Source organism: Ailuropoda melanoleuca, chromosome 9, assembly GCF_002007445.2.
Source record: "Ailuropoda melanoleuca isolate Jingjing chromosome 9, ASM200744v2, whole genome shotgun sequence".
NCBI classification, from domain to species: Eukaryota; Metazoa; Chordata; class Mammalia; order Carnivora; family Ursidae; genus Ailuropoda; species Ailuropoda melanoleuca.
This window is the reverse complement of record NC_048226.1, coordinates 63,150,493-63,170,728: the sequence shown is the minus strand read 5'-3', so window position 1 is coordinate 63,170,728 and position 20,236 is coordinate 63,150,493. Positions and strand designations below refer to the sequence as shown.

The following is a 20,236-nucleotide window of genomic DNA, read 5'->3' as shown; positions in this document are numbered from 1 at the left end:
CCTCATAATTGAAAGACAAAACCAGGAATCTCTAGGTAGAAAAGCAGCAAAGGCCAAAGCCATGAATGATGTAGATTAACTAACTGATAGGAAAGCTCTAGGATAGAATTTAAGTTTCCCTTTCTTCCTTATATCTTTAGCATTGTAAAGAAAAAGCCAAACTAAATGAAAATAATAACATAGCCACAAAAATAACCTGCTATTTTAGGCTCTGGTCCAGTGATCTTCACATGAGATAGTTAGCAGAGTTAGAAATAAGCCTGAAATGTCCATCCAGACAACACACAGCAATTTCCAAATGAAGTGTTAATACTGCTGTACTCAAAGTTGTCACTTCTTTCTTTGCTCTAACATTTCTTTCAGGAAGGATAAGTATGAACAACCTGACCCTCTACTGCAACAAGGAAGACATTTTTTGTAAGATGAGATTCTCAAAAAATTATTTACCTGGAGTAACAGTGTGACAATGAAGAGGACCCAAGTGAATGTGAATGATAAGCAAAAAAAGGGATATAGGGAACATCTAGATATAAGTAAAATAGACCATTTAGTCTAATTTTAAGATAATATGTATTTTGAAAAAAACTTATAGAGTGCCAAATAAATGTAAAGCACTCAAAATAATGCCTAGCATACAGGCACGTTTGCTATAAATATTATCATTACTAGCATTATTATAATAAATAAGACTATAATTACTCATTCATTGTTGACTATTATAACCCAGCACCTAACAGAGTAGGCACCCAAATGGTTATGGAATTAAAAAAATTGCTGAATGAAACTTTATTTTAACAAAACTTCAATACATTAATTGTTCCATATAAGATGTACTTGCTTTTGGATTATCAGTAATTCTACAACCAAAAATCACTTTTTGGGGCGCCTGGGTGGCTCAGTCGTTAAGCGTCTGCCTTCGGCTCAGGGCGTGATCCCGGCGTTATGGGATCGAGCCCCACATCAGGCTCCTCCGCTATGAGCCTGCTTCTTCCTCTCCCACTCCCCCTGCTTGTGTTCCCTCTCTCTCTGGCTGTCTCTGTCTCTGTTGAATAAATAAATAAAATCTTTAAAAAAAAAAAATCACTTTTCATTTTATATCCCATAAATAAATTTTACAAAATGGTATCATCTTTTTAATTAGTTCCACATCACATTGATTTAATTAAGTGTAACTATAATCTCCTAAAACAATTTCTCATTTTGCATGATGTATAATACTGCAATTGTGTAAGTATTGCAATTTTTTTTTCATGCTTTAGTTTAAGCGTGAAAGTGTTCATGGAAACATACAAGCTAGCTTATCAACCTATTCCACAGATTTGCCACTATTCAGAAGAGGAAAAAATATCAAGAAATGTTTTAAACTACTGCAACCAAAGATAAAACCAAGGTAACAAATGGAATTACATTCTTCCTTACCAACTACAAATAGTTTTGGTTTTGACATTGTTTTTAGGTAGAGTGTCTTAAATTTAGATCCGCTTTAACAGGATGAAAACTCAAGAAAGAGGAGGCAAATATGAAGCCAGTGTGAGCATAGGGACAAGGCAGCAAGCCAAAGAGCAGAAAACAATTTTTTAAAAAATTGCTTTCCGCTGAATTCTTGAAATTCCCTCCTTGCATTCTTGGTTCAATACGGTTTAAATCTAAATGAGATCACATTCACAACTGCACTCAAGAAGGTAAAAAGTTATGTTTCCCACCAGAATGCAAAATCTAACTGTTCTGTCAAGCGACATCATCATATGTATCTGTTCCTGAAACTAGCACGGGTATCATGAAGTTAACCATGCCAAGAATGTTTCCTGTAATATCTATCACTAGCTGATAAGTTCCTCCAACTCCCCATTTTTCTCTCATACCTATCATTTCCTATGAATAAATATTACTGAAGAGATTAATTTTCTTAGCATTGGCCCTGTGGGGGCATGGGAAGCTTTCCCCAGCCCACCCACTTTCACGCTCAAAGACTCCTGGCTTCCTAATCCTCCCAAACGACTTACATCCCTCAGCCCTTTGCCATCTCCTCCTAACCTATAAATGAACTGGCCTTCTTCAGTTTTCCCTCCCAATTCACCTTACCCTGTTTACCCCAAACCCCTGCCTCTTTCTATACCCTCGGCGTGAGGCTTCTCTCCCCACTGCCCGTGACTTTGTATCTGTCAGTATCCTCAGACCTCTGAAGACGGCGCTCAGAATGAGGGGCATTTGGTTAAACACTACCACTTTCAAATAATATGCACTCAGTACCTAAGCCTCCATCTTCTCATCCAAACTACGCCCCCCACCCCATTAACTGTCTGCTAGTAGCCCTCCCCTTCAAACACCCCCCGCCCCGCAACACACACATACACAGCTTTTTCTCTCCCTACCCTGTTCCCAACTTTAAGCTCCACCTTTGCTTCCCACTGAGGCGGACAAAACTTCGGGCCATTCACTCCGCTCCTAAATGTCCCCGCGCCGCCGCCGCCCCGCTCCTTCCCGGCCCCCACGCAGCCACCCCGCGCGCAGCCGCGGCCACTGACCGCCCGCAGCCCAGGCCTCTGGGCCCCTCGCGCCCCCGCCCCTCTTTCCCGAGACCACGGGCGACAGCTGGCGCGCTGGACCTCGGGGCCCTCACCTTCTTCCGCCGCCATCGTCTCCGCGGAGGCCCGGGCGCCCCTCCGCGTCCCGCGCGGCCCGGAGTCTCCCGCCCTCCGCGTCGCCGAACCCCTCGGCGGCCCCAAGACCGCTCCTGGCTGCCGCGCCCCCACTTCCTGACCCGCCCCCCTCCGGTGTCGCCGCCAACCGCGTCCGGCCCGGCGGCCCAGGAACCAGGGAGCCGGGAGCGGAGGGCGGCCGGAACGTTTTACTTGCGCGCCCAGGCCTGCGCGGGCAGGAAGACGGCCCGGCCACGCGGTGGCGTCGCCCACGGCGGGCGTTCGCGGCCTGCGCCCCGGGGCTCCCGGCAGCCTCTCTCTTCGCTCGGCCCTTCCGAAATGGGAGCCCAGCGGGCCGTCCGCGGCTTTTGTCTTTCATCTCAGTCAGACAGTAGCATCAGTTTCATCTTCCAGATGGATACCCCAGCCGCGCCCCATTTGACAGAGAGGAAGCTGAGGTCCAGCGAGGTGTCGGTCACAAAGCTGGTGCAAGCTAGAGCTGGAGCCCACGGCTCCGAACTCCTCTCGGTGCCTGCGTGCTTGGTGATTTCAAAGAACCCAAAATGCTCGGGGTTGGCGCTTTGGTTTAGTAGGCCACTTTAGATTACAAGATCATTGCAAGAAAGAAGCTTTTCCTTGGAGCTTAGTGTTTATCACTCCCCAAACTGGTTAAACACATACATTTGCATTTCATGATATTATTTGAAGAAACAGTAGTCACTGAAGTCATGGGGTAATTATGGATGTTTCATCCTTAGCAGGCAGCAAGATTCTCCTAATAGCACCTTTGTCGAGTTAGGATATTTGGAGAGAAGTATCGCTTTTCAGTGCTGTGCAAAAACAGTTCCAGGAACTCTTTTTAGGCCTTTGGCAGCCTGTAAATGTGGCTTGCCCTTAAACAACACTGGACCAGGAGTTAGAAACACGGTGGAGGTTGTCAGTAGACCAGAAAAGACCCAGATCAACGCAGAGAGAGAACGGAATGTATACACCTTGGAAACCGCAAGATAGGGCAGGACCCAGAGTAATAGGCAGCAGATATCAGTGTATCCTCCATATCAGATGACCTTTACTGCAAGAGCTCCACCTCCTGAGGGCCACTGTTTTCCAAGTCAAGAGTCTAAAGGTGATGCCCGTTCCTCCTATAGTTCCTTCGTATTCACCTCAGAGTGACCTATAGGCTTAATTGCAAATGTGCCTGCTCTAAACAGTAGTGGGTAGAAAGGGAAAATAGCCTCTTAAGCTGGAATGGAATTATGAAAGGAGAAAGATCATTATTCAATCTTTAGATAGAAATCAGTGGAATTATGATTGTGTAGCAGATGTTCTGTAGCAGAAACATTGTTCTTCCCTTGAGCCCTGAAACTTCCACCTGAGGATAATGAGAGTGGAATCTTCTATTTCCCCCCAATCTCTCAATTTGCTCTGAGAGAAATAGGCCTTTTTTCCCCCCAATATATATATATAATCCCAAAAGATAGAACCCTAAGTGCTTGCAGCAGGCATTATACCTGAGTTTTCAGTAGGTCAACCCCTAACTCTCTAATCCCAGACGCTTCCAGGTGGCAGTGGGCAGGAGCAGCGGATGCATGCCCCCAAGATCACTTCTGATGATAACTTGATTATTTTACCACTACAATCATGGACTGCTAGTTTCCAAACCAAAATCCAAAGGGTCATTTCATTGCCTTTTGCCTCACCTTGACCTAAAGACCTCTCATTTTCTCAAATGGTCTTTTATTTATAATATGCTCTCAAAGAAACAGTATAGTTTTCTGCCACCTCTGAAAGTTTGAGGATCCCTTCTGTATGCAATGGATATTTTTAGGGAGTGATATAAAATGTTAACTTAAGAAGTTAAGTCATGGAAATGGGGCTTAGGAGGCTACTGTAGTAAACTGGTAAGGAATAAAGACTTGGAATAAGGTCATAGAAATAAACATGTTCAAAGAGAATGGACTCAGAGGATGCTGGAGATAAAATCTACGGCACCTGATGACCAATTGGATGTGATAAAACATGATGAGTTGAAGATGATTCCTGAGGTTTCTATCTTGAAATTAATCATGTGCTTTTTATATGGCAACTATAGGGTGCTGCCAAGATATGAGAAGAATATAAAATAAAAGCCCCTGAGGATTTACCTACTTGAAACAAACAAACAAACAAAAAATACAGGCAAAGTCTATTTCAAAACATCCTTCTAGGGGCACCTGGGTTGCTCAGTCGGTTAAGTGCCCAACTCTTGGTTTTGGCTCAGGTCATGATCTCACGGTTGTGGGAGCGAGCCCCACATGGGGCTCTGTGCTCAGGGCAGAGTGTGCTTCAGATTCTCTGTCCCTCTCCCTCCTGCTCTCTCTCTCATAAATAAATAAAATCCTAAAAAAAATTTCTTCTACCAAATGCTTCATCATATTATTAGTAACAGAGCAGAATTAGTAAATCTTTGCATCAGTTCAGCTTTTCTTCTATTAAAGATATGGAATTTTGTTTTGTCTTTATTATGTAATAAAGCTTTAGCTATCCTTTGCTTAACAACATATTTATATTATTCTCAAACACCATCTCCTTTGTGAAATCTGAACCAAATGCGATCAATTTATTTTTGAAAACATGTCACACCCTTAACTGCCATTTTATTCTGGCTTATATTTTGGTCATGTTCGATCCTCATACTTTCAAGTCTTTGAAAACACATTATAGACAAATATTTTGGGAATTGACTTAAAAATTGATGATAATAGCAAGTATCAGCTGTGGGTGGAACCTACAAGACCAACATAAGTTGTGTATTCTGCACCATCCAAGAGAACTATCCCTTGATTTGAAGCTATTTTGTTCACTAATTCTGAGATTGGATTAATGTGGGATTTTCTTCCCTCTACCTTTTCTTTAAAAGAGGGATCAAGGTTTATACTGTCAGTTGCTCCTGCAGTTGCTCCTCAAGCAGGTCTCACTTGTTCCTCATTGTTTGAAGCTGTGCTTTGGTGCCACCTGAATACATTTTCCCTATTGTCACTCATAAGGATTTGCTGTCCTTTTCCACTGACTGGGAGGGCGACAATCATACAGACCAACAAAGTCAAACTGTGAAATGTATATTCCTCCCAAGTGGGATACATTAAACAACGTGTGTTCTATTTAGGGACACCTGGGTGGCTCAGTCAGTTAAGCATCTGCCTTTGACTCAGATTGTGATCCCAGTGTCCTGGGATCGAGCCCTATGATTGAGCCCCATGATCAAGCCCCATGTTGGGGCACCTTGCTCAGTGGGGAGCCTGCTTCTCCCTCCCCCCCCCCGCTTGTGCTCTCCCTGTCTCTCAAATTTAAATATTTTTTAAAAGATTTATTTATTTATTTATTCGACAGAGATAGAGACAGCCAGCGAGAGAGGGAACACAAGCAGGGGGAGTGGGAGAGGAAGAAGCAGGCTCACAGCGGAGGAGCCTGATGTGGGGCTCGATCCCACAACATTGGGATCATGCCCTGAGCCGAAGGCAGACGCTTAACCGCTGTGCCACACAGGTGCCCCTCAAATTTAAATATTTTTTTAATTGGACATATTAGACATCCTAGGAGATTTTCTAAAGTTAAGTTTTTTCTAGAGTTAAAACTCCTCTAGGAAGAGATTTTTGACCAAATTGGTCCTATGAAACAATACTCATTAATAAGAACAAAACGGGTATCTGGGTGGCTCAGTCGGTTGAATGGCTGCCTTTGGCTTAGGTTATGATCCGGGGGTCCTAGGATGGAGCCTGGCATGGGGCTTCCTGCTCAGCAGGGAGTCTTCTTCTTCTTCTCCCTCTACCTCTTCCCACTCCGGCTCGCTCTCTCGCTCACTTTCTCCGATACATAAATAAAATCTTACAAAAAAAATAAAAGCATAACATTATTGGGACTTTGTGGTCTATTACCGAGATTTTCCCAACAAAGCTTCTATTTTAGTAGACGCAGGTTGCTGTCGTTGTACCAAGATTCTTTCCTCTTTTCTTTCGGATAATAAGCCCTCTAAATATTTATGAAATTGAGTTGATTTGAATTATATTGGCGTTGCCAGATAAAACACAGGGCACTTTAGTGTAACTATCTCCCATATAATATTGGGCCATATTTAATACTAAAAATTATCTGTTGTTTGTCTGAAATTCCCATTTAATTGAGTACTTGGTTTTTTCTTCAGCTTGGCTTGGTGTTTTGTTTGTTTTTGCTAACTCTGGCAGCTATATTTATATGGACTGAGACTGCCCCATTCGAAGCCACCTAGCATTGATTGCTTTCAGGCCTTCTGGGAACATGTAATTAACAGATTAAATTCTTTCTTATGACAGAGGGAAGGCAAGTTAGATAGCAGGTGGACTCTGAGTACCTCAATTGCACTAATCCAGAAACAAAATCTGCCATTTCTTTCTTTTTTTTTTTTTTTAAAGATTTTTATTTATTTATTTGACAGAGATAGAGACAGCCAGCTAGAGAGGGAACACAAGCAGGGGGAGTGGGAGAGGAAGAAGCAGGCTCATAGCGGAGGAGCCTGATGTGGCTCGATCCCATAACGCCAGGATCACGCCCTGAGCCGAAGGCAGACGCTTAACCGCTGTGCCACCCAGGCGCCCCAAAATCTGCCATTTCTAAATCCCTAACACACAAAGTTGTTTCTGCTGTTCTGTCATGCTATAAAGGGCCCAGACCAGACCCGGCTTGGCCAAGTGCAGCCTTGGAGCTACCACTGAATTACTTCTCAAACAGCCAGTGCAGATGATTTATCAGGAATATCTGGACCTGCTGCGTTGAGAACTAATCACACTTCCAAATTATAGGTATCTTAAAACCAAAAAAGCATAACGATTTTGGGGGGGGGGAGATTATTTTCCACCAAAATTATGACTTTGCAACATAACAATTTATGTGTAATAGTGGAATTGGCATTTAAATACAGTAAAAAAAATCCATCAATTATGACATGACTTAAATATAGATACATTTTTAAAATCCTCTTGGAATCTTAGATAAACCCTCTGGCTGAAAGTAGGACCCTGAAGAGCCAGTAGCACTACGTGTCCAGTAGATGGCAGAAGCAGCCAAAGTCATCCTGTGCTGGTAAGTTTTACACAAACTGTCTCTTTGTACTTCAATATAAAAACATACCATTAATAACTGGATTAATGCATCTTAACATTTTTAAAAGATTTTTATTTATGTATTTGAGAGAGAGCACCAGTGCGGGTGTTGGGGGGATTTGGGCAGGGAGGGGCAGAAGGAGAAGCTGACTCCCCGCCAAGCAGGGAACCCAATGTGGGCCTGGATCCCAGAACCCTGAGATCATGACCCGAGTGGAAGGCAGATGCTAACCGACTGAGGCACCCAGGTGTCCCTCATTTTAACATTTTTAATGGTGCTAAAGAAAAACAATTTTTGCTGTTTAGCAACATTTAAATTTATAAAAATTCTTAAAGCTGTATATAATTACTTTTTTTTTTTTTTAGAATCACTTAGTTTTCACCTTCAGGAATAAACATAAACTTGTTTATTCAACAAACAGTTATTATACATATATATCCCAAGCACAGTCACTAAGGATACAGTGGGGAAGAAGATACACACTGCTCTGATGAAAGTTACAATACATGGGGAGCTGATTGTAGGGAGATCTCAGTGAATCAGGAAAGACCTTCCTCAGAAAACTATTTCTGAGTAGCAGTTAGCCAATGAAGAGAGGACTAAGAGGGGAAAACAGTTGTTTCAAAAAAAAAATGTCAAAGAATTAGAGAAAGTACAACAAAATGTAGCTCATGAGAGGCGTGCCTTGAAGAAAGCTCAACAAGGAGGCAGCCCCTGGATATCACGCAGCCATACATGTGTGGGGTTGTTCCTACAGCAAATGGGAACTTCAATCAAGCATGTAATCATTATGTGTGTTATTATCACACACACAGGAAAAACAGAGAGGCCAGGTGGTAACTTTTAGAGGGGATGGATGTTTGTGGCATCACTTGTGGTGATGGTGTCACTTGTGTATACTTAACTCCAAACTCATCCAGTTGTATACGTTAAACATGTGCAGCTTTTTCTATCTCAGTCATACCTCAGTAACTGCATTTTTTTTTTTTAAAGAACATGTAATCGGGGGCTCCTGGGTGGCTCAGTTGGTTAGGTGTGTGACTCTTGATTTCGGTTCAGGTCATGATCTCAGGGTCGTGACACCGAGCCCCGAGTCAGGCTCCATGCTCAGTGTGGAGTCTGCTTGAAATCCTCTGTCTCTCCCTCAATTCCTCCCTGCCGTCACCCTACTCCCTGCTGCTCGCACTCACACTCTCACTCTGAAACAACTAAATAAAATCTTTAAGGAACATGTAATTAGATCTGTGGTAATTTATAAGGTTTTTTTTTTTTTTTTTAGGGGCGCTGGGTAGAGCAGTTGTTAAGCGTCTACCTTCGGCTCAGGGCGTGATCACGGCGTTCCAGGATCGAGCCCTACATCAGGCTCCTCCGCTGGGAGCCTGCTTCTTCCTCTCCCACTCCCCTGCTATGTTCCCTCTCTCGCTGGCTGTCTCTCTGTCACATAAATAAATAAAATCTTTTTAAAAAAAAGTTTTTTTTTTAAAAAGCATTTTGGCAATAGAGGAAAGCAGAATTTGATACAAGGCAACCAGTATTGAGGCAAAAACACGCGAAAGAGGAAGTTAAAGAATGACTTTAACTTTGGCACCCAGTGATACACAGCACTGCTTCCTGAAGTAAAAAGAATACAAGGAGTAGCAGATCATAGAGCTCGTAGAGACATGAGTTCTGTTTTAAGCATGTCGAATTTGAATTGCGAGGAGAGATGTCAAAATGGAAATGTCCATATAGTGTTGGGTACAGAAGTCTGTAGCTCCCCAGAGGAGTGTGGAAGAAAATGAGTTTGTCCAGAGAATGACTAGAAGGGAGAGGTAGCTGAGGAAGGAACCGTGAGAAATACCATCGGGGAGGGAAGGATGAATCACCAGGGAGGCTAGCAGCAGAGCAAGCGGAGAATTTCACATTGATTTTTTTTTTTAAGATTTTACTTATTTACTTGACAGAGAGCGAGCTCAAGCCAGCAGAGCAGTGGGCAGAGGGAGAAGGAGAAGCAGGCTCCCCACTGAGCAGGGAGTCTGATGCGGGGCTCGATCCCAGGACCCTGGGACCATGACCTGAGCTGAAGGCAGACGCTCAACCAACTGAGCCACACAGGTGCCCCCACATTGATTTTTTTTCCCCACTGTTGCCCTGGAGGGGATGAACTGTTCCTGGAAGTACTGCAATACCAGGTTGATACACGGAGTGGATGCAAACTCCTATTCCATCTCCCTGCTCCAAAAATCCATTTAACATGTTGTCCTTGGATAGAAGACGTCAGATATTAAATTGATAGGAACAGATAACTACACTTGATCTTAGCCAAAAGGCTGAGAAGCGATTCACATTGACTTTTTTTAAAAAAATTATTTTTATTTTTATTTATTTGAGGTGGGGGAAGGGGCAGAGGGAGAGGGAGAGGGTTTTTCAAGTAGACTCCACACTGAATGCAGAGCCCATCTCGGGGCTCGATCTCATGACTCATGAGATCATAACCTGAGCCAAAATCAAAAGTTGGACACTTAACTGACTGAGCCACCCAGGCACCCCCACACTGATTTTTTTTAAGTTTTTATTTAAGTAATCTCTGCACCCATGTGAGGCTTGAGCTCATGACCCTGAGATCAAGTGTTGCACACTCCACTGACTGAGTCAGCCAGGAGCCCTTACATTAAATTTTTTTAATGTAAGTTTTTGGTGTTTAATTCTATCATACAGGTTTCGGTTATAAAACACTGGCTCAAATTCAAGTGTGTAACCAGAAGCTTTGTTACCCATTTATCTACATTCACTTTTAGAACAGCAACAATGCTCAGCTACTGAATAATTCAGGTGCTGAATTAGTGGCATGCTGGCAATAAAGTAAAAAGGCAGACCAAAGGAACACCATGAAGCCCAATTCGGTGACACTGTAAAAAATGAAAGGTATTTGTGCTGTGCTCAGAGAAAGAGCCGAAGCGGATAGAGGAGCAGTTATGAGAGAATTAACCACATCAGCCAGTCTCCAAATCTTATTGTCCAGGTCCCTTCCTTTACTTTCTGTGCAAGCGCGAAGTCGTACTTGACCTATGCTTCCATTTCCTAGTCTGTCATCATAGTAGCACCTACCATAAGGTTGTTGCGAAGATTCATTTAACCAATATAATGCTTATTTTGTTGGACATACAATTTCTCAGTGGTTGTTTGGTTGTAGTTTACAGTACATTCTTCTCAAGTAATGAGTTCCAGCTTGGTTTTTGATCCAAATATCCCTTCACATTCCACATAATGGAATTGTGTTGAACTACAGTGAAATGACAAAATTTGGGTCTAAGCTAGGGGCAAGTCAAGTAATTTGCTTCTGAACCTTTTTTCACTAGGCCCAGACCTTGGGATCTTAGCTTTTACTATCTCACTCAACACAAAGGAAGCAGTAAAAATGTAGAAAAAACAATTTTCTCCCTAAGGCACCCACTTAGTGCTCTTACTCCCGAATTTCATCCTGGTGGCCTTCTGGTCTTCAAAGTTTATTTATTTGTCAGAGAGAGCAAGAATGAGAGCGCACAAGCAGGGGGAGCAGCAGGCAAAGGGAGAAGCAGTCTCTCCCCCGAGCAGAGAGCCCCATGTGGGATTTGATTCTGGGGTCCAGGGTTCACGACCTGAGCTGAAGCAGACACTTAACCGAGCCACCCAAGCGTCCCTGATCTTCAACGTTCAGATCATCTCCGGTCTAGTCTGTATTTCCTTGCATCAGCACATAGACTCTAGCATGAACAGATCAGATTCAACCTTGAGCCAAAAACAGCCATAAACAGAGTATTTCCACCAGTTCAGTTTTTTTTTTAAATTAAGATTTTATTTTATCTATTTGAGAGAACGCGCGCGCATAAGAGTTTGCCCAGGGGCAGGAGAGGGGGAAGCAGACTCCCTGCTGAGCAGAGCCTGACACCGGGCTCCAGACCGGGCTCCAGGCGAGAATCGATCCCAGGACCCTAAGATCTCAACCTGAGCCTAAGTCAGACACTTAACCAACTGTGCCACCCAAGCGCCCCCACCAGTTCTTCTATTCTTCTCAAGAACATCACCTCTTACAGTGGCTTAATTTTAAACTCGGAGATCCACTTATTTATTTATTTATTTATTTAGTAATGTCTACACCCAACATGAGGCTCGAACTCACAAAGCCAAGATCAAGAGTCCCACGCTCTTCTGACTGAGCCAGCCAAGTACCCTGGCTGTACCATTTTAAACTTGACCCAGAGGATTTGCTTCAAAATACTACAACAGGGAGGGATGCCTGGGTGGCTCAGTCATTAAGTGTCTGCCTTTGGCTCAGGGTGTGATCCCAGAGTCCTGGGATCGAGCCCTGCATCAGGCTCCCTGCTCTGCTGGGACCCTCATTCTTTCTCTCCCACTCCCTCTGCTTGTGTTCTCTCTCTCGCTGTCAAATAAATAAATAAAATCCTTTAAAAAAAAATTCTACAATAGGGAAAATGGAAAGGGACATAAAGCAAGATGGACCTGGAGTTCATCATTGTTGAAGCTGGGTAAGGGGTACGAAGTGTTCATCGTTCTACTTTTGTATGTCCCCAAGAGCTGGGGAAAGTGGGGAGAGGAAGAGAAATTGTGCAATCAGCTCTAAACCTAAGAGGTGGACCTTTAAGTTCTTTTACATATTCTGGTCCTCTTCTCATTTTTTTCTTCCTTTCCATAATCCACATCCACCTTTTTTTTTTTTTTTTTCTGCCATGAGATCAGCTACATGTGTACTATTTCAGGGAGGTAAATAGAAAAACGAATTTAGCACAGGTAACTTTTTGGTTAAGGCAGGGAATAGACTGAACAAGGTTAAAAGCCTGCCAGAGACAAAGAACGTGGGTCAGCATCTCAGCTTGCCTAGAGAACTCTGCCACGTCCTTGCAGAGACACCCCATGGTGAAGTAAAAACCTGAAAGCGATGACTCCATTTTTGTAAAGGACACTGAGAAGGACTGGGACTGAAAAACTTTCCCAGGTGAACTCAACTTCATAACCCATGAATGCTTAACAAGGGCTGAGTGAACAGAAACATGCTAGACAGAGGGAAATACAGGTATGCTTCCTGCCCGTGAGGATATAATCTAAATTCAGAGTTGATACACTTGAGCTCTGTAACAAGATTATGTATGTCAAGCGATCTTGACAATACAGAACAGCTCTGAAATAGCAGAACTCAGGGAAGACTTGACTGTAGTCCTGCAGGACAGATAGAATTTGGATTTGAGAATATTGTGCAACTCCATATAGGCAAAGAGTAACTGGAATAGGACCGTGTGGAATTCAGAAACAAAGTGCTACATCTGCTTAGTTTTCTGTGGCTTACATAGGTTTTTAAACTGTCAAGTAGAGCACCAGTGATAAAATGCAAGGACGAGATGATCTGACTGCCAGTAACAGTTAAACATTTCAAAACCAAAGTTTCAGTGACTTATGCTTTAAAGGATGGTTGTTTGGGGGCTCCTGGGTGGCTCAGTGGGTTAAGCGTCTGCCTTCAGCTCAGGTCATGATCCTGGGATCGATCCTGTGGGGCTCCCTGCTCAGCAGGGAGTCTGCTTCTCCCTTTCCCTCTGCCTGCTGCCCCCGGCCAAATAAATAAATCTTTAAAAAAAGGGATGGTTGTTTGAACTGTAACTGGAGCGCATTAATCCTTGGAGGCTTTTAGAAATCCTTACGGCAAACAGGGAAAAACCTTACCACCTTGGAAAAAGATGGCCTAGCCATATCCTTCCACCATGACTCTCTTACAGAAAAAAAAAAAAAAAAAGCACACACACTTTGAGATTAAACAGGTGGGTTTTATTATCAAATGTAACAATTCTACGAAAAGTCAGTAGTATTGTGGTATTACTTTCTACTTTAAAGTCTTTCAGAGCTTTGGGCAGATAGCATCTTAAGGCATCAAGTATGAACAATTCTTTTTCTGATCTTAAGTGCCAGTTGTCACCAATTCTCATGCCAAATGGTTTTTGTTTTTGTTTTTTTTTTTCCTACTACAGTTAGAGGGCCATTGCTGGTCAGGTGAAGAGGGAATGTTGGGCCCTCCCTTCAAGGTGTTAATCAAAGTAATGCGAAGGAAAAAAAAAAATAGCAGCCACATAAATTGGCAGGGCATTGCATCTAAACCAAGGACAACAGGAGTAACTTAAAGACACATGTGCACTTAATCAAATCCTGTTTTCCTCTTTGGAGTTGCACGAGGCAGCAGTACTAGCTAGTGTCTAATATTGCACTTCTGTAGCATAAACACAGCTAAACCACAGTGCTCAACGCTGACAGCATCAGTACCTGCTCCAACGGCTTCAGTGTTTACCTCTCAGTCCAGCATACCGACTACAGTCCTACGCTTTTAAAAGTTCTCATTATTTGACAGTTAAGGCATTAGAGAGAAAGGTTTAAGGCTCTATCTTAATATATACAAGCATTCACCTCAGTTAGTATATTGCTTTCCAGAATACACTGTCCAAATATTCTCATTTTACGATATTAAAAACTATGGAATTTCTCTTATTAAAGTCCAAACCATCAGTAATGGGAAAAGTACAATATAAAATAATACATACGAAGCCACAATGTTTATAGTTTAAACTAGAAATTACTAGCTACACATAGCTGCTTCACTTTTGGTTTCGTGTTTTGGCCCCTCGTTCCTTCTTATTTACACCTGGTACCTGCTGAGAAAAAAAAAGATGCAACTTTGAAGCTAGGAGTGTTTGGTGGTGGGTGTGTGAGGTCTTCTGACTTATCCCAAGGTGTTTTAGAAGGCAGCTTCATTGGTTTAACTGTAAGACATCATGAGGGCCAATAGAGTGGGAAAATAGGAATTTTATTTCTTTTCTTAAATTTGTGACTTAAGGATTCCAAGACCTTATTCTTGAATCACTTAGTAAGACGGCACCCTTGTGCAGAAGATAGGGAGATGGAGAACGAAAAATGGAAACACACAAATGAAGCTTCCACGACAGTTCCTGATGCAGATGGTAGACACTAATATTTTTTTGTCCAAGACTTAAAACTTAGGAAACACCTATGATGCCACGTTAGCTGGAAGTAATGGAGTCACCCGATTTCAAATTCACATTTTAAATGCCTATTTGCAATCAGCAAGGAGCCAGGCATGCTGCTTGCTACAGGGATTTGGCTTCACTGGCTCAAATATTTTACTCTACCAAAAGATAGGGCAAAGGCCCACTGTCCAATCATGTTTGCTGAGAATACTGCAGCCTGAGTGTAGATAAACTTCCCCTGAAGTTGCTAGAAGTTGTCGTATCTGACGGTTTCGGGATCACCATACATCTTTCAAACACTGAAAAAACAAACAAGGAGATATTATAGTCTCCAAATTTTTCAATTATTAGCAACTATAAAAAAATTATTTTGAATGACACAAGGTCTTAAAAAAAAAAAAAGGCTTAAGGTAGTCCAAACTTTTTATTTTACACAGGCATAGTTGGCATTTACACAGCAAGTTTTCAGGCAGTACAGTGCTGGCAAGTGAAATTTATGTGGTAACTGGTATTTCCACAATTCCTTATCCTGTGTATTACCATGCATGATAATGCATATGTTTTCACCTCTTCACTCAGCTCCTTTGTGGAGAGACCATCTTACGTCTATATGCACACAGACTCAGTCTGATTTCCACGTTACCACAGCATTCTTCTGATTAGAGGCTTGATACCATTATTAAAACCATTAAGACAATTTTTAAAAATTAAATTCTAGTATAAGAAATTTCAAATAATGTGAAACAAAAATATCTGAATTAAGAAGCAATGAGGCATGACATTATAGGAAACATGAACTCTACATGTCAGTGAGTAGCTGATTAACAACCTTTATGTGGATTGATTCATTTATCCGCAGATCCATCCTATAAGACTTCTATGTTATCCCCATTATACAGCTGGGGAAATGGAGGCATGGAGCAATTAAACCAGTTATCAGCAGGTCCAGAATTTGAACACAGATTGGTTCCACTATGCTATTTCACTTATATACCACACAAAAACTTTTTTATTTTTTAAAAGATTTTATTTATTTGACAGAGAGAGAGAGAGAGAGAGAAACAGCCAGTGAGAAAGGGAACACAAGCAGGGGGAGTGGGAGAAGGAGAAGAAGGCTCCTAGCAGAGCAGGGAGCTTGAAGCGGGGCTCGATCCCAGGACCCCGGGGGATCATGATCTGATGGAAAGGCAGACACTTAATGTAAGAGCCACCCAGGCACCCCCACACAAAAACTTTAAAAGTGAAAATTTTAACTGGGTATACTTTCACACATAGATGAGAAACAAGACTGCAGATAGAAATATAAACAGCTCTTTAGAGTTCACACCTGTTCATATGGCCAGTTTGAAATTGTGGCCAAGGTTAGATTTCCTTTAATAACAGATTCTAAAACAGATACAAATTTAGAATCAGGTATTTAAAAAACGGAGAAATATGCTAGAATTAATTCTTAAAATGTGGTTTACAAAGTCACCATTTTTAGCACTTAGCACAAAAAACGATACATTGAAAGCTTCTCCTCAGATATTAAATAAAAACAAAATCTCTATCAATGACCTAGCAATACAATTGTCCGAGATCTACTGTATCTACTTTTGGAAATAGCACCTGAATTTTCCTTAAATAACTGCCTGTCCCATCACTCAATATCAAGCCCATAATGAGGGAGCTTCATATAATGAGCCCAACAAGTGACACAGACATGGCCAGAGACCTGGATGTCCTTGGCCACAGTGCTTTCTGAAATGGACTTAAGTCAGGCCAGGAAAGCTCAATTCCTGGCTTGCTTCTGGACTTAAAATGGGCGGGTGTAAGCCAAGAGTTGGTGGAAGTACCTCACAGAGAGAGTTGGCCCAAGAATGAGGCCTTGGATTCAGGCAAATCAGTCAACCCTGAGTCTGTTAACAGTCAATAAATAAAAACTTCCCTATTCCCAGCTCATATTATTGTTATTCTAGTAAGAAAACAATTTAGATACTGAAAATTATACCTTCATATTCTGTGAAAATGTAGAAAAATCTAAAAGAAATGAAAAGTTTAACCTTCTCAAGCCTCTTTTTATTTCTATTTTTTTAAAAGATTTTATTTATTTATTTGACAGAGATAGAGACAGCCAGCGAGAGAGGGAACACAAGCAGGGGGAGTGGGAGAGGAAGAAGCAGGCTCCCAGCAGAGGAGCCTGATGTGGGGCTCGATCCCAGAACATCAGGATCACGCCCTGAGCCGAAGGCAGACGCTTAACGACTGAGCCCCCCAGGCGCCCCTCAAGCCTCTTTTTAATCCCAGTAGGATCCAAATGGAATTTTACTGTTTGGAATGAACTTGCAGACTCCAAGCTGCTAGCAAAGGACAAATCCCAAAAAACCTCCAACTCTCCCCACAAACAAAAACAACCTCCAAAACATAGCAAACAAATAAAAAGCAACTAATGTTTCCTCGTCTCCTTTAGCCGTAGAAAAGTAGATAGTAAAAGTAAAAAGGAAACTATGATGCAAAGACAATTCTGAGTTACAACTACAAATATTCACAAATCTGTCTTTCCAGTAAGATCTGTGTTAAAAAAGGTCTTATTTTGCTTACTGTCATGTACCATGTACAAAGAAGTCTTTTAAGATATCTGGATTTGGGGGCATAGGTGGCTTAGCTGGTTAAGGGTCCTACTCTTGATTTCTGCTCAGGTCATGATCTCAGCATGGGAGTCTGCTTGAGATTCTCTCTCCCTCTCCTTTTGCCCCTCCCCCCATGGCTCTCTAAAAATAAGTCATTTGTGAGATTTCTTTGTTAGGACAAAAGAACAGTTTCTTCTTCCTTACATAAAAGATAAACTAAAACCCATAACTCAGATTCCTTAATTAAATTTGTTAATACTCTTTCTGTCATTTAAATCAATAATCAGCATTTATTTAGCTGCTGTTGTCCGATATTATCAATACTAGTTGGAAGAGAAAGAGAAAAACCTTTAACTTTGAAAGCTTATTTATCCAAAAGATACACTGAACATTTTGGCCAGAAACTAAAATATTAGTCACTATATTGATCCAAAAAAATAACTATATATTACAAAAGACAGATCATTTTTAATCCACAAAGTAATCTATACACTTAAGAGGCCAGATATTAAAAGATAAGAGCTACACAGTTTTTGTTTGTTGGGTCTTGTTTTGTCTTTCCATAAAAACTAACTATTGTGGAAATGCCAGGCTTAACACATCGTAAGAGGCTCCAGAAATACCTCGTATAGACAAAAATTTTCACGATAAAGCAAAGGAAACTGTCAGCACTTCATCTTGGACTTCCCAGCCTCCAGAATTTTGAGAAATTAAAGGTTGTTGTTTGTAAGTCACCCAATCCATGGAATTTTATTATGGAAGCCCAACTGGACTAAGACATTCAGCAAATTATCAAGATGACACCGCTAGTAATATCATGTGGGTATGGTATCCCAGACATCACATAATGGGATGGGCACTTCACCTCTATGGTATTATTCTTTCCTAATTATTCTTATATTATATAAATTATGTATTTATTATATAAATATTATTCTATATCCTATTATTCTTACCCCATTACCCTGGTGTAATCACAAGAAAAGCATTAAACAAATTCAAACTGAAGGAGCGCTCACCAAATACCTCAAAAGCAGAGTATCTCAAAATTGTCAAGGTCATGAAAAACAAGGAAAGACTGAGATGCTAACATGAACTAGAGGACACTAAGTAGACAGATCAACTAACTACAAAGGGGAACAGAAGAGAAAGGACATTCATGAAAAAATTGGTGAAATCTGAATAATGTCTGGAACACAGACAATAGTCAAAAACATTGCTCCTGTAATGATTCTTGTGATCATAGCAACAAAACAGTTATTTGTCTATATATAGAACTTGGTAGTTTGTAAAACTTGTTTACATTCATTAATCCACCTGATTCTTACTCCCCAGAAAAGTCAAGTCACATATGAAGAAGTGATGTTATGTGCATTTTATAGAGCAGAGAAACATCACTTCTAAGGAACTGTCATCTCCTATGAACACGAAATATGGTTATATCCACGCGTTTGTCGACAAATTTAAATTTATGAGCTGGCCCTGCCCCTTTGACGCGCTAGGAGTCTTAGACTTGGAGATTACAGTGAGGGTGTCAGGGGTACAAACAAGAACGCTGACCTTCTGAGGAGGCATTTTCCCTAGAGGGCAACTTCAACATCTTGTGAGCTGTCCTTGAAGGTCTCTTATGACAAACGGGGCATACCTACAGTAGTTCTTGGGTTAGTCAACAAAGATCCACTGGGTTAGCAGACAAGGCCACATGAGAAGGCAGAACAGTGTAACTTCTTTACAGACCTTATCATGGGCTTTAGCTACCTTTACCTGACACACTAATGAGCAATGACATCATTCTTTCAATAAATTTTTAGAGTACTATTACCAGTTTCCTGTGGCTGCTTTAACAAATTACGATTTAGGGGTGCCTGGGTGGCTCAGTCAGTTGAGCCTCTCCCTCTTGACCTCGGCTCAGGTCATGATCTCAGGTCATGAGATTGAGCCTCGAATCAGGCTCCATGCTCAGCAGGGAGTCGGCTTGAGATGCTCTCTCCCCCTCTCCCGCTTCCCTGCAACAGCACTTTCTCTCTCTCTCTTCCTCTCTCTCAAATAAATAAATAAATCTAAAAAAAAAAAAAATTACTACAGGACGCCTGGGTGGTTCAGTCAGTTAATCGTCTGCCTTCGGCTCAGTCATGATCCCAGGGTCCTGGGATCGAGTTCTGCAACAGGCTCCCTGCTCGGCACGGGGCCTAACGCTCCCTCTGCCTGCTGCTCCCCATGCTTGTGCTCTGACAAATAAATAATAAAATCTTTAAAAAAAAATTACTACAATTTGGTGGCTTAAAACAACAGAAACTTATTCTCTCACAATTCTGGCAGCCAGAAGTCAGAAATCAAGATTACCAGCCAGGCTGCATACCCTCCAGAGGGTACATTCTTTGGGAACATTCTTTGCCTCTTCCAGCATCTGATGGTGGCAGGTGCTCCTTGGCTTACGTCTGCATCATTCCAGTCTATGCCTCTGTGGTTGTACTGCCCCCTTTTCTCCTGTATCTGCCTGTTCTCCTTCTGCCTTTTTTTATAATTGCATTAAAGGTCCACCCAGATAATCCAGGATAAATTCCTTCTCTCAGGAGCCTTAATTTACATCTCAGACCAGATAAGGTAATAGTCATGGGTTCCAGGGATTGGACACGGACATATATTTGGAACTGCCATTCAGCCCACTACAAGTACTTACTCTGCCATGCTCTTATTTGCTCACTGGAAAAGAGTACCAAGACTGAAACTAGAAGTGATGGATCTGTTGGTCAGCTTGGTCATAAGCTGTATGACTGAAAGTTACCCAGCTTCCTGGGTTTCATCTCCTCATGTGTCAGATGGAGCCATAGGGTGGGAGCCACCCGCCCCGATGCTCAACAGCGCCATGACG

General features: G+C 41.9%; 2 protein-coding genes and 1 non-coding gene across 13 annotated transcripts in view; all 3 read right to left on the bottom strand.

Moving 5' to 3' along the window:
• Window positions 1-2,772, bottom strand: part of DPY19L4 (dpy-19 like 4) — a 56,952-nt gene extending 54,180 nt beyond the window's left edge. For 5 of the 7 annotated variants that reach the window (XM_034668315.1, XM_034668319.1, XM_034668320.1 and 2 more), the window contains exon 1: window positions 2,621-2,772. In XM_034668315.1, coding sequence (XP_034524206.1) covers window positions 2,621-2,636 — 16 coding nt within the window. In that variant the 5' untranslated portion in view covers window positions 2,637-2,772. The remainder of the gene's footprint in view (window positions 1-2,620) is intronic. The other 2 variants (XM_034668321.1, XM_034668322.1) reach the window with 1 other exon arrangement.
• Window positions 2,773-9,888: 7,116 nt separating this feature from the next.
• On the bottom strand, window positions 9,889-10,075 carry LOC117803904. The gene has a single exon (XR_004628025.1). It is a non-coding gene; the product is annotated as a U2 spliceosomal RNA (small nuclear RNA).
• Window positions 10,076-13,706: 3,631 nt separating this feature from the next.
• Window positions 13,707-20,236, bottom strand: part of ESRP1 (epithelial splicing regulatory protein 1) — a 57,023-nt gene continuing 50,493 nt past the window's right edge. For all 5 annotated transcript variants that reach the window (XM_019807330.2, XM_019807327.2, XM_019807328.2 and 2 more), the window contains one exon: window positions 13,707-15,054. Coding sequence is in view for 2 of the 5 variants with exons in the window: in XM_019807327.2 (XP_019662886.1) it covers window positions 15,034-15,054 (21 nt within the window). In the remaining 3 variants the exon portion in view is untranslated. The remainder of the gene's footprint in view (window positions 15,055-20,236) is intronic.